At 42.7% G+C, this 12,451-nt stretch overlaps 1 protein-coding gene across 1 annotated transcript in view; it reads right to left on the reverse strand.

The window, feature by feature from the left end:
* Nucleotides 1-7,141: 7,141 nt before the first annotated feature.
* The window catches only part of ARFGEF2 (ARF guanine nucleotide exchange factor 2), a 99,402-nt gene continuing 94,092 nt past the window's right edge, over nucleotides 7,142-12,451 (reverse strand). Inside the window, exons 38-39 of the mRNA XM_060033449.1 lie at nucleotides 11,384-11,501; nucleotides 7,142-10,830 (exon numbers count right to left, since the gene is read on the reverse strand). Of these exons, the coding sequence (XP_059889432.1) occupies nucleotides 10,654-10,830; nucleotides 11,384-11,501 (295 nt within the window). The 3' untranslated portion in view covers nucleotides 7,142-10,653. The remainder of the gene's footprint in view (nucleotides 10,831-11,383; nucleotides 11,502-12,451) is intronic.

The following is a 12,451-nucleotide window of genomic DNA, read 5'->3' on the forward strand; positions in this document are numbered from 1 at the left end:
TTATTTATTTTTGGTTGCGTTGGGTCTTCGTTACTGCACACGGGCTTTCTCTAGTTGCGGCGAGCGGGGGCTACTCCTCCTTGCGGAGCACGGGCTCTAGGTGCACGGGCCTAGCTGCTCCGCGGCATGTAGGATCTTCCCGGACCAGGGCTCGAACCTGTGTCCCCTGCACTGGCAGGAGGATTCTTAACCACTGTGCCACCAGGGAAGCCCCTGCAGCGGGTTTGGACAGAGCTGGATATCCACACACACATTCAAAGCCCTGTGGTGCAAGTTGAGGCTTGAGGGGGGAGGAGAAAGGGTGCAGGACAAAGGCCAATTCTCCCCCCACTGCTCTGTTCTGGCATGGGGAACTCTGGGGAGCCTGAGAATTCAACTTTTGAACCTGGACTTGCAGGTATTACAAAGGTATTTATCAAGGAAGGAGGTTAGGGTCTGTTTTATTCGAAAGCTTATAGCTTGACATATAACTTTGAAATATGTAGACTTAACTGCATGAGCCCACGGTTGTATTTCTGCCCCACAGCCAGCAGATGTCAGTAGTGGGCTGTGCTCTCTGCCCTCTGGAGCCAGTGCCACAATGATCTATCAATACGTCCATCTGTCTGCTCTCCAGCACATTAAATAGCCCTTCCCTTGTGTGAGATCCCTCCTTAGGGAGGGACTGAAGGGAGCATCAATGATGCAGTGGAGGGAATTCCCTGGGAGTCCAGTAGATAGGACTCTGAGCTTTCACTGCCAAGGGCCCGGGGTTTGATCTCTGGTCAGGGAACTAGGATCCCGCAAGCCACATGGCCCCCCGCCACCTCCCCAAAAAAAGGTGTAGTGGAGGAGAGGCATGCGGACAGGAGGTGACGGCTCTCACAAGCACTGATAAGTGGTGTGCAGCAGTGGTTAAGAGGCAGGCTCTAGAGCCAGACTGCAGGGCGTCAAATCTAGCTGTGTGGCCTTAGGCAAGTTCCTTGAACTCTCTGAGCCCCATGTTAAAAAATGGGGTGTGATGGGAATTCCCTGGCGGCCCAGTGGTTTGATCCCTGGTTGGGGAACTAAGATCCCACAAGCTGCACAGCCAAAAAAAAAAAAGGGGGTGTGATGATGGTAGCTATCTTATGTCCTTATGGAGTAGTTGTGAGGATTAAAGGGGATAATATATGCAGAACAAATGCCTCGCACATTAAAAATCCAGTAAATGATCACTATTTGATCACTGCTCTGGTGCTATCACAGAAATGGAAAAAAAAAAAAAGGCTGAACAATGGCTGAAATGGCAAAGAGCATATCAAATGATCAACAGGGAAGACTAACAGAAGAAATGAAGTTCTCTTTCTCACCTCCTTTGGTGGAGAGGAAGGGGGAAGTGAGGCCGGCAAGAATCCAGGGAGTGTGGAGTTTCAAACCAGAGCCCTTTGGGCACCTTTGGAGTTGAGGACTGAGCATCTTCCTGAATGCTCTCAGGGGAAGCAGGTACCTAGTGCTAATTTCCACCATGGCAGGTATAGAGGGCAAGTGGGGTCTTTGGGTGGCAGCTTCCTCTTCAAGCTGAGCAAGGCAAATGGAGAGTGGAATCGCCAGCAACTCAAGAAAGCACAGGAAATTACCAAATTCCTCTGGGTTTGTGAACTGTCCCATGATCACCCTAGAATTTCCACTTAAAAAAAAAAAATCCCGGGGCTTCCCTGGTGGTGCAGTGGTTAATCTGCCTACCAATGCAGGGGACACGGGTTCAAGCCCTGGTCTGGGAAGATCCCACATGCCGTGGAGCCACTAAGCCCGTGCGCCACATCTACTGAGCCTGCACTCTAGAGCCCGTGAGCCACAACTACTGAGCCCGTGTGCCACAACTACTGAAGCCCGTGCACCTAGAGCCCATGCCCCGCAACAAGCCACTGCAATGAGAAGCCCACGCACCACAACGAAGAGTAGCCCCCACTCACCGCAACTAGAGAAAGCCCGCGCGCAGCAACGAAGACCCAACACAGCCAAAAATAAATAAATTAAATTAAAAATAAATAAAAGAACTAAAAAAAATTTTGAAAATCCCTACATTCTTTCACCAAAAATTCACTGAATTTTATACCTGGTACTGTGTTCTGGTTGGTGAGACTGTCATAAACAAAACAACCCTGGTTCCTGTCCCCACTCCATTCCCCCATTTCAGTGGGGGGAGACATATCAAACAGATCATTACAGATGGTGGTGAGCTCTGAGGAGGACACCAAGAAGGCACAAGGAGTTAGTGTTTCGGTTGAACCCAGGAGGAGGAACTAGCCATGAAGCAATCTAGAGAAAGCGCCTTCCAGGCAGAGGAACAGCAGGGGCAAAGGCCCTGAGGCAGGAGCAAGTGTGGGACTCTAAAGAAGTCACGAATTCGTGCCTTTTTAAAAAAAATTGGAGTATAGTTGATTTACAATGTTGTTAGTTTCAGGTGTACAGCAAAGTGATTCAGATATCTATATCTATAAATATCTATATCTATATAAATATCTTTTTCACGTTCTTTTCCATTATCGGTTATTACAAGATCTTGAATGTAGTCCCCTGTGTTATACAGTAGGTCCTTATTGTTTATCTGTTTTACATATAGTAGTGTATATCTGTTAATCCCAAACTCCTAAATTATCCCTCCCTCCCCACCTTTCCCCTTTGATAACCGTAAGTTTGTTTTCTACGTTTGTGAGTCTATTTCTCTATTGTAAATAAGTTCATTTGTATAATTTTTTTTAGATTCCACATATAAGCGATATCATATGATATTTGCCTTTTTCTGTGTGACTTACTTCACTTGGTATGATAATCTCTAGGTTCATCCATGTTGCTGCAAATGGCATTATTTCATTCCTTTTTATGGCTAATATTCCTATATATATATATATATATATATATATGTACACATACATATATATATATACACACACACACACACACACCCGTCTTCTTTATCCATTCATCTGTTGATAGACATTTAGGTTGCTTCCGTGTCTTGGCTATTGTAAATAGGGCTGCTGTGAACATTGGGGGTGCATGTATCTTTTTGAATTAGAGGTTTTGTCTTTTCTGGATATATGCCCAGGAGTGGGATTGCTGGATCACATGGTAACTCTGTCTTAAGTTTTTTAAGGAACCCCCATACTGTTCTCCATAGTGGCTGCACCAATTTACATTCCTACCAACAACATAAGAGGGTTCCCTTTTCTCCACACCCTCTTCAGCATTTAGAAATTGGTGATGTTTAAGGTGTGTATTAAAGTGGAAAAATGAAGGCACAAACCACAAGCGCTTACTGGCCCAACCTCGGCATCTGCTCGCTTCCTCTTACATCTTCTCTGCCAGTCACCGTTCCTTTCCTCGACTTCTGAATGTCTGTGCTAGTCTGGAAACGCTCTGAGGGTATAGCCCTACCAAGGTAGTGTAAGAAATCTGATAATGATTGTTTCTAACTCAGGTGTTTGTAATATCCAAGCAGTTAAACTTAACAAACAGAGGCCTTGGAACATCAGCTCCTCAGAGACCAGGACTGTATTCTGCTGGACGCCCTGCTGGGTTTCCCATCTCATCCACCACATCAACCGGCGCAGTGAGATGCAGTGTGGTTGGTGTGTGTACTCTGAAGACAGAGTCTGGGTCAGAATCCCAGCTCTGCCACTTCCCAACGGTGTGATTCCCCGCCTCGGTGGGCCTCTTGGGCCTCAGTGTCTTCATCTAACGCCGCGACCTTCATCATATGGTTGTGGTGAGGTTTAAAGGACTTCCTGTAGGCAAAGCACTTAGTAAGGTGTCTGGAGTGCTGTAAACATCAATAAATGTTAATGATGTTGGGATTTCCCTGGTGGCGCAGTGGTTAAGAATCCACCCGCCAATGCAGGGGACACGGGTTCGAGCCCTGGTCCAGGAAGATCCCACATGCCGCGGAGCAACTAAGCCCGTGCGCCACAGCTACTGAGCCTGCGCTCTAGAGCCCGTGAGCCACAACTACTGAACCTGCGTGCCACAGCTACTGAAGCCTGTGTACCTAGAGCCCATGCTCCGCAACAAGAGAAACCACTGCAATGAGAAGCCTGCACACCGCAACGAAGAGTAGCCCCCGCTCGCCGCAACTAGAGAAAGCCCGCGCGCAGCAAGAGACCCAACGACCCAACGCAGCCAAAAATAAGTAAATAAATTAAAAAATGATGTTAATTAACATCATTGATGTTAATGAATGAATGACATTGATAGCCTGCTCAGTGCTAATACCCCGAAAGGGCAGAAAGTTAGCACAAATCCTTCTACACAAAGAGTTCTTCCTTTTTTGGATTTCCTTCTCATTTAGGTCACCACAGAGCACTGAGTAGAGTTCCTGTGCTATACAATAGGTTCTCATTAGTTATCTATTTTATATATAGTATCAATAGTGTATATATGTAAATTCCAATCTCCCAGTTCATCCCACCACCCCACTTTCCCCCTCGGTATCCATATGTTTGTTCTCTACATCTGTGTCTCTATTTCTGCTTTGTAAATAAGATTGTCTATGCCAATTTTTTCAGATCCCACATATATGCATTAATATACGATATTTGTTTTTCTCTTTCTGACTTACTTCATTCTGTATATGACAGTCTCTAGGTCCATCCATGTCTCTACAAATGACCCAATTTCGTTCCTTTTTATGGCTGAGTAATATTCTATTGTATATATGTACCACATCTTCTTTATCCATTCCTCTATTGATGGACATTTAGGTTGCTTCCACATCCTGGCTACTGTAAATAGCTGCTGCAATGAACACTGGGGTGCATGTGTCTTTTTGAATTATGGTTTTCTCTGGGTATATGCCCAGTAGTGGGATTGTAGGTATAGCTGATTCACTTTGCTGTACAGTATAAACACAATATTGTGAAGCAACTATACTCCAAAAAAAAAAAAAAAGATATGAAAAAAAACAGAACAAAAGAATTCTTCCTTCCAGCTTCCATGATCTGACCACTGGCCTCTCCTACAGCATGGTGCTTGGCTCTTCTCAGAAACCCATGCACTCTGGAGAAGGAAATCAATATGCCATTATTTAAGCTCAAATTCACTCAAGCTAAGGAGTTTATTAGAACATATGGGTATTTCTTGGACATAAATCAAGATAAATTCTTAAGGCAAATCTGAACTAGGTTAAAGGAGACAAGGCTATACAAGCTTCATGTAAAGACTGGGAGTCTCTGGGAAAGATGAAAATTGACTATTATATAAAATTATCCTCCGAGGCTCAATCGTCAGTTGAGTACCAGATAAGGTTGGCTTGTGTCTAGAAATAGGCATTTTAAAAAATACTGAAATCGTTTTTGCCGGAAGCCTTGGGGAGTCCCCGTCCCTGTCCCTCCTCCTCTCGCTGTGGGCATGCAGCTGCATTTACTGAGCTGGACGCTCCTAAGATGTGATACAAATCACTAACCCAAGGACAACTTAGATTTCTTAAACTGGACAACAGGCATGTTACACAGGTTTGCAAAAATTCCGGGGAACCACTCTGGTCCTCTGAAAAAGGAAACGTACTTTTGCCTAAAATGTGTTCCAGTCTGTTGGCAGGGTACAAATGCAGAATGATGCTAAAATTACCTTTCAAAATGCTTGGGGGGGGGGGTGGGATGAATTGGGAGATTGGGACTGACACACATACACTACTATGCATAAAACAGATAACTAATGAGAACCTACTGTATAGCACAGGGAACTCTACGCAATGCTCTGTGGTGACCTAAATGGGAAGGAAATCTAAAAAAGAGGGGATATATGTGTACGTATGACCGATTCACTTTGCTGTACGGTAGAAACTAACAGAACATTGTAAAGCAACTATACTCCAATAAAAATTAATTTTAAAAAAAGCTTAAATAAGTAGCACTTGAAGTAAGGTGGAGCTGGCCCTTCCCTAACCAGTGACCTCAGCATGCCCTCCGTAGGGGCGAGCAGAAGAGACTTTTTTTTTTAACAGGAAGGCCAAAGAAAGCTGAAAGTATCTGCCACAAAGGGACTTTTAGGTCCTGTAACACATGCTGAAGGAGCCCTGTTACTCAGAAGAAAGAAGTCACTTTAGTTCAGGGTGTTTCAACCTTGGCACTACTGACATTGGGGCTGGGTTATTCCTTGTGGGGCAGGGGGTCGGGCTGTTTGTTAGCCTCTACTCACTAGATGCCAGTAGCACAGCCACTCCCACCCCGTTGTGACAACCAAACATGTCTTCAGACCTTGCCAAGTGTCCCCCGTGTTCCCTGGGGGCAGAACTGAAAACCACTGGTTGACAGCAGGTTGAAAACCACTGCTCTAGATAAAACTCAGGCACTATCTGCTCTGAAGAGATAAAGACACTTCAGAAAACTTTTCCAAAAGAAAGCACTGTCCCTTTGTTCTTCCCTGGAAGCACCTGAAATGTGGCACCAGAGAGAGATGTTTTATACCAGTGAATTAATAAAGACAACCATGTATTAGTCAATTTCACCAGTGGATTTTTTTTTTTTTTTTCTGGCCGTGCCGCGTGGCACGTGGGATCTTAGTTCCCCTACTAGGGATCGAATGCATGCCCCCTGCAGTGGAAGTGTGGAGTCCTAAACACTGGATCGCCAGGGAATTCCCAGCAGTGGATTATTTTAAATATAATCATGATTTACAACTTTACATATTTCAGAAGGAGTGGATTCTGCACCTGGAGGCAGGAAAGGCAAGGTTAGAGCTCACTGTCTTCCTAGGCCAGCTCCCCGTGTGAACCTCAGAATCGTGTCCGGCTCAGTGCCCACTTGGCTTACCTGTGAGTCTTCCTCTGTGATCTCGCCTTCAGTGCCAGCAGGAGGAGATGTCTGTCTTTCTTGGGAACTAACCCACTGGTCAAACTAATTAATGAGATAAATAAGAATCTTCTCATGACCTCATAACTGGATATTCTTCCCTTTCACAGGGGGGAGGACAGTGAATGAAGGGAATTTTACTTAAAAAAATTAAAACCCACAATTAATATTCTCCCATTAATAATTATAATAGTTAAACATAAAGACCAAATTTGACCACCAATACCTGCCACAAGAACAAACTAACCCAAAACTTGATATACATTATTAAGTTTGATATAAATAATGGCTTGATATACATTAATTACTACATTAAAAGCAGCTTTACTTTTTAAAACTTTATTGATTTACCACCTGATTAAAGCATGGGATATTTATTTTAACAGTATTATACATAATATTTTTACATAGAAAACTTTACATAGCATTTCGTATTATATAATTCTGCTTATTCTTTCAAAAATGTATACATCCATTGGGCAAGGAATGCTTTTCATTAAATTACCAATATTAAATGCACTTAATCATCGTGTATAGATTAAACAAAAGAAGCTATTAACTAACTTTTAGGCATTTTTAAGGAGGTAAAACATACATTTGCACATAAAGAAATATTTGATGCAAATATGCAGATAAAATTTTTTAAAAATTAGAACACTGAGAAAAACTACACTTTCGATGAGTGTCTTTTTTTGAGAGCAAGGATTTCCATATATAGTCATTCTTTTAAATATTCAGCTTTGGTTTCTTTGTTTCCCAAACTACAAAGCTGCCAATAGCAAAACTCCAAGATTTCATATGAGTTCAAGCTATATCTACTTTAACACAAATACTAAAACAGAATTCAGAAAATGCAGTATTAAGGATCCAGCTTCTATTTAAACCAATACCCATTTGCATCATAACAACAAACGTCTGAATGAGATGGCCATACTGCATTTGTCAGCAGGTTCCTTTAATAACTATAAAGACTACTAAATGTATAGCCATAATCACAAAAGAATGACGAGAAAGTTTAGGGGTTTTTCTTTTTTTTTGCATTTTGTACAAAAGTCACCTCTCAGAGGAAAATGTTGTTTCCAGATATTATTATACAATTTCCACTATGTGTGTTCTTTGCTTGTATGTGAGGAGTAACAGGGAAAAGGTGTATTTGAGGTGTAAAGATGCATATTAGAAATAAAATTTCCCATCCACCGTTTGTTGTTAAGATGCCAAAGCTGGTGATCTCCCTAAAGGGCAACAAAGAAAAACAAAACTGCTCAAAGCAGCAGTGCTGTAACAAACAAAAACTTCTCCAGAGACTCAGCACAAAAAATCAACACTTAAAGCATGCTGAGAAAGAAATAAGGCCTTGGAAATGTGTCGCTCTTCTCCATAACCCTGTGAATGAATGGCCCCTGGCCCAGTGCTGCAGGGTCACCACACCCCTTTCACTGGTGTGTGAGTGGCACAAGCCATGTTCACCGTGAGCTAGAATAGATTCATCACAAAAGAGAACTTAGGTTGAATGACTTACTACTGAAGTAAGGGATTTCCTCTGTACCGACAAGAAAAATCACCCTAAATGGTTTTACATCCAGTCTCTAAAAGGTCTATGCTGGTACAATTCAAATGCCTTATTCAGAATATAGAATCTTTTAAAAAACACAGCTGAAAAGAAATTCAAACCTGAATGTTTCGGGAAGTGACAAAACGTGCTTACGTATTTCCTACTCTGCGAGAGGGGGCAAAAATGAAGGAGAAGCAGGGACACACGGGCGAAGTCTTGCAGTCACATTCGGTGAAGAAAACGTCACATGAGAACCTCAAAAGGAAAGGAAAAATCTCCACCTAGGGACGCAGCTGGACAGGAAATGTAAGTATGAACAAACCCGCATGCTCCACATTTATACCTTTAGTGCAAATGTCAATGGAGACGGCTGACTTGCGGAGGCTGTGACCACCACAGTACCAGCGAGGACGTCTCAGCGTGTGGGGTCCATGCTTCAGGGTAAAGATGTAACGGATTCCAGGACCAGGATGTCAAACGTGCTAACCTTTTCCATTCACAGTAAAATATTTAGCAGGTCCTTTCCTGCTAAATTCCGTAGCCCCTCTTCTCTCATGTATGTAAATAATGTAAAAACCTAAACCTGCTCTTTTTTTTCTTTGGTAGAGAAATTAAAACACTTTTGAGGAAAGAAGAAAGTAGACAGAGTACTACAGCTGGCCAAAACCAAACATTGCTCAAGGCCGTTAGAACACAAAAAATGTAAGAAATCGGTCTCTTAGTAAACAAAAGCACCAGAAATCCTTCTCTCTAAAGAAAAACTATCCGATTGTTTAGATAGGTTCCCAACTTACTAACTTCTAAGGCACCAGAGTTGACATCAATACAACCCAATTTACAGGACTACAGGGCGTAGGGAGCAGTCTCCACGCGTTAATAACTCTGCAACGCTTCTAACGCTGAGTGCTGCTCTCGGTGAGCAGGGGATGAGAGGGCAGAGATGAAGCCTGTGTTCTTTCTCACTGACTCAGAATAAAATTCAGCTCCCAAATCTACTGCTTGCAGGCCTTGGGCTGTATTCCTAGACCGCCAGCTTTTACACAAGCTGCACCAGAATTCAGTTCTCCTGCAGCTGAGAGTATTGCACCGTCATTAACGTGATAGGGACCCCAGAATCTAACCCTTCCAAAGAATTCAGCTCCTTGGTTCAAATTAATGGAAGCACTGAACACAGGCCATCTCCTGCCAAGGTCATGGTCAGCTGTGCTGGCCCACAACAGCACAGGTCTGCTCGGGTTCAACCCATGACACGTGGCTGGGGGAGGCTCACAGGAGCCACCCTTCTCACGCAGAGCCCCCAGCCCCTCTCTCTGGAGGGACCTTGCGTGGGGACTGTGCCCAAGCAGGGACACTAGCCACTGGTACACTCACTGTCCCGAGGTACAAAGGAAAGGGTTACTCAGATATAAATTAATTCTCTTAAATTACTACTTCACTTTGTTACTGCTTCATATATTAGATGGACAATGTATTCTGGAAATTTTAATACCCCTCCACAAATACTTACTTCATTGAAGACTAATCATCTTCATTCAATTGTTGACTTTTTCCTATAGACTTTTTCTCCCCCAGTTACTAAAACAGGGAGAGCCAGGAGGCACTACATTTGTTTTTTAAAACTTGCAAGCTCTTAATTCTAACTTAATTACTAAACTCTGCCTTCAATCAAATCCTCAGTAATATCTTTTTTGTCAAATGCTTTAAAAATCACCCAGACGTTAACAAACGAAACAGAAAAAACCAAAAAACCCAACCCTTTTCCCCCTACCTTTCCCCAAACTAATATAACTACAGTTGACTCACAACTGACAAAAACACTCAAACTTCTCTAGCACACTCAAACAACAAAAGATCCCAGCATATTTTAGGTGGCACTTAGCCGTTACAAGAAATTTTATTAACATACTCTCTAATAATCACGAACCTATACAGCTATGCTCAGTATCTTCAAGGAGAGCGACTTCCTCTGACGGAACATCTACAGCCAATCGTGGGACTTTGCTTGAGAATGACGGCAAGTGCAATGACAGATGTGACAGGCAGTTCAACTGGTAAAGTGGAATGACAGAGATGAGACAGACTCCCCACCTACTGTGTTAACTGGGTGCGCAACCGTTTAGGGAAACACCACAATGCCTCAGTCGGGGACTCTGATGGAACCATCTTTATCCAGGCCACGCTGAGCTCCAGGATGCTGACTTTCTACGGTCTGACCCTTCCCGAGATGTGCCAGGCAGAGGCGGCGAGGTGATAGTGCTGCAGAGCTGCAGCAGTGGCCCGGAGGGGCCAGGGCTACCATACTGGTGATGGGGTCCCTGGTACCTGGGATGGCTCTTCTGGAATCCATATCTTATACACAACACCTATCCTTAGGAAGAACTTCCGCAGAACTGCTCGGAGCTCAGGAATCAGGTCAAACTGCATAATTTCACACAAGTAGGGGTAGTACATTGAAGCATGTGCTTTAAACTTGAGGTGGGAGAAACAGAGAGAGAAAATTAGACATGGAACTATTTTTTGGCACTAGTTTTTCAAAAGTATTCATCTCACCCTGGAACTTCTTGCAAATAATATTGGTGCTTTTTCTGGTTATTAGAAAATAAGTGCAAAAAGTTTGTAAATTAAAACTTCTTTTAATTATATTTAACTCCTAACACAAACTATTTGGGGACAACCTTGCTACCAAAGTCAACTTTCATTTTAGTAAATCAAGTTTCCAGTTCTAAACCAGTGTTTCACAATCTCAACCCTCCCTTCCAACAAAGCCACACTGAAAATTACGGTAGCTGTTTAACAGCAACCTGCCTGGCTTCAACTTCAGCCTTTCTCCACTGAGGCTCTTTGAGAGAAAAAGCCCCAATAACCCCAGGCGCCCATTGTTTGTAATTAATTAACTTCTCTCTGATGCATCTAGAATGGTGCTAGTTATGTAACCATCCTTGGAAGAATGAGGAAAGTAGTTACTTCAAAGTCTCAATGAAAAGCCAACCCAAATCCCTGTGGAGACATTACTTGTTTATACCTTTTCATCGTTTATTTTGAGGGTTTTTGTTAGAAGTAACAACAGGAGACTTGTCCACGCCTCCCGATGGCTTTCAGAGTTCACCGTGATGAAATAGGCCAGCGCCTCGCTGCACACACTAGAAGAATCAGAGGGGGGTTGCGGGGGGCGATGTCAAATAAAAGAGGAACATCTCACATTTCACTGGAGTGAAGAACTCTTTATTCTTTTATTATTCATTTATTTTTAAAAAATCTTTTGGCTGCGCTGTGCAGCATGTGGGATCTTAGTTCCCCAACCAGCAATTATTTCACTACAGGATTGCACATGCTGGAAGCATGGAGTCTTAACCACTGGACCGTCAGGGAAGTCCCAAGCACTCTTTATTCTTGCAATGAGTATTTAGTGAACACCTGCTCTGGCTGTGCCATCTTGAACAAATCCCTGAGCCTCAGTTTGCTCAGCTGTAAAATGGGAATAAATAACTGTACCAAACTCAAGGGGCTGCTGTGAAGATGAAATGAAGCAAGTACATTAAACGTTAGTCCAGTGCAGGCCTGGCACGTGGCTCAATCAGGGTTTGCAGCACAATCAGCACAAGAGCCTGTTACCCACAGTTAACCATGAACTGTCTTTCTTTTCCCACGTCGCACACAACGGCTATTTTTAAAACATGTTGTGCTAAAAACATTTATGTATCTCCTTTAGAGAAACTTTATGAGACTATGTAGGTAGTTCTCTTTTGGGCTTGATGTAAATTGAAATGAGCTGCTGATGTCCTCTTTAATTAATTCATTTTTCTGTTTATGACTTGTCATATATTCTCATTGCAAGACGACTGAAAAGTGCAAAAAATTATAGAAGAGAAAAAAATTCCCATAATTCCATCATCCTAAGAGACACATAACAATATTCTGGAATAGGAAATATTCCAGTTTTTTTGTCTGTGATTTTTAAAAAACATTACTGAAAAACCACAAGTATATATGGTTTCACATCCTGCTTTTTTGTGGTGAAACTTGTATTATGAGAATGTTCCCACATCAAGGAAAATTATTTTTAAAAAACTTCATTTTAAAAAAAGTTTTA

Source organism: Delphinus delphis, chromosome 15 (assembly GCF_949987515.2).
Source record: "Delphinus delphis chromosome 15, mDelDel1.2, whole genome shotgun sequence".
NCBI lineage: Eukaryota > Metazoa > Chordata > Mammalia > Artiodactyla > Delphinidae > Delphinus > Delphinus delphis.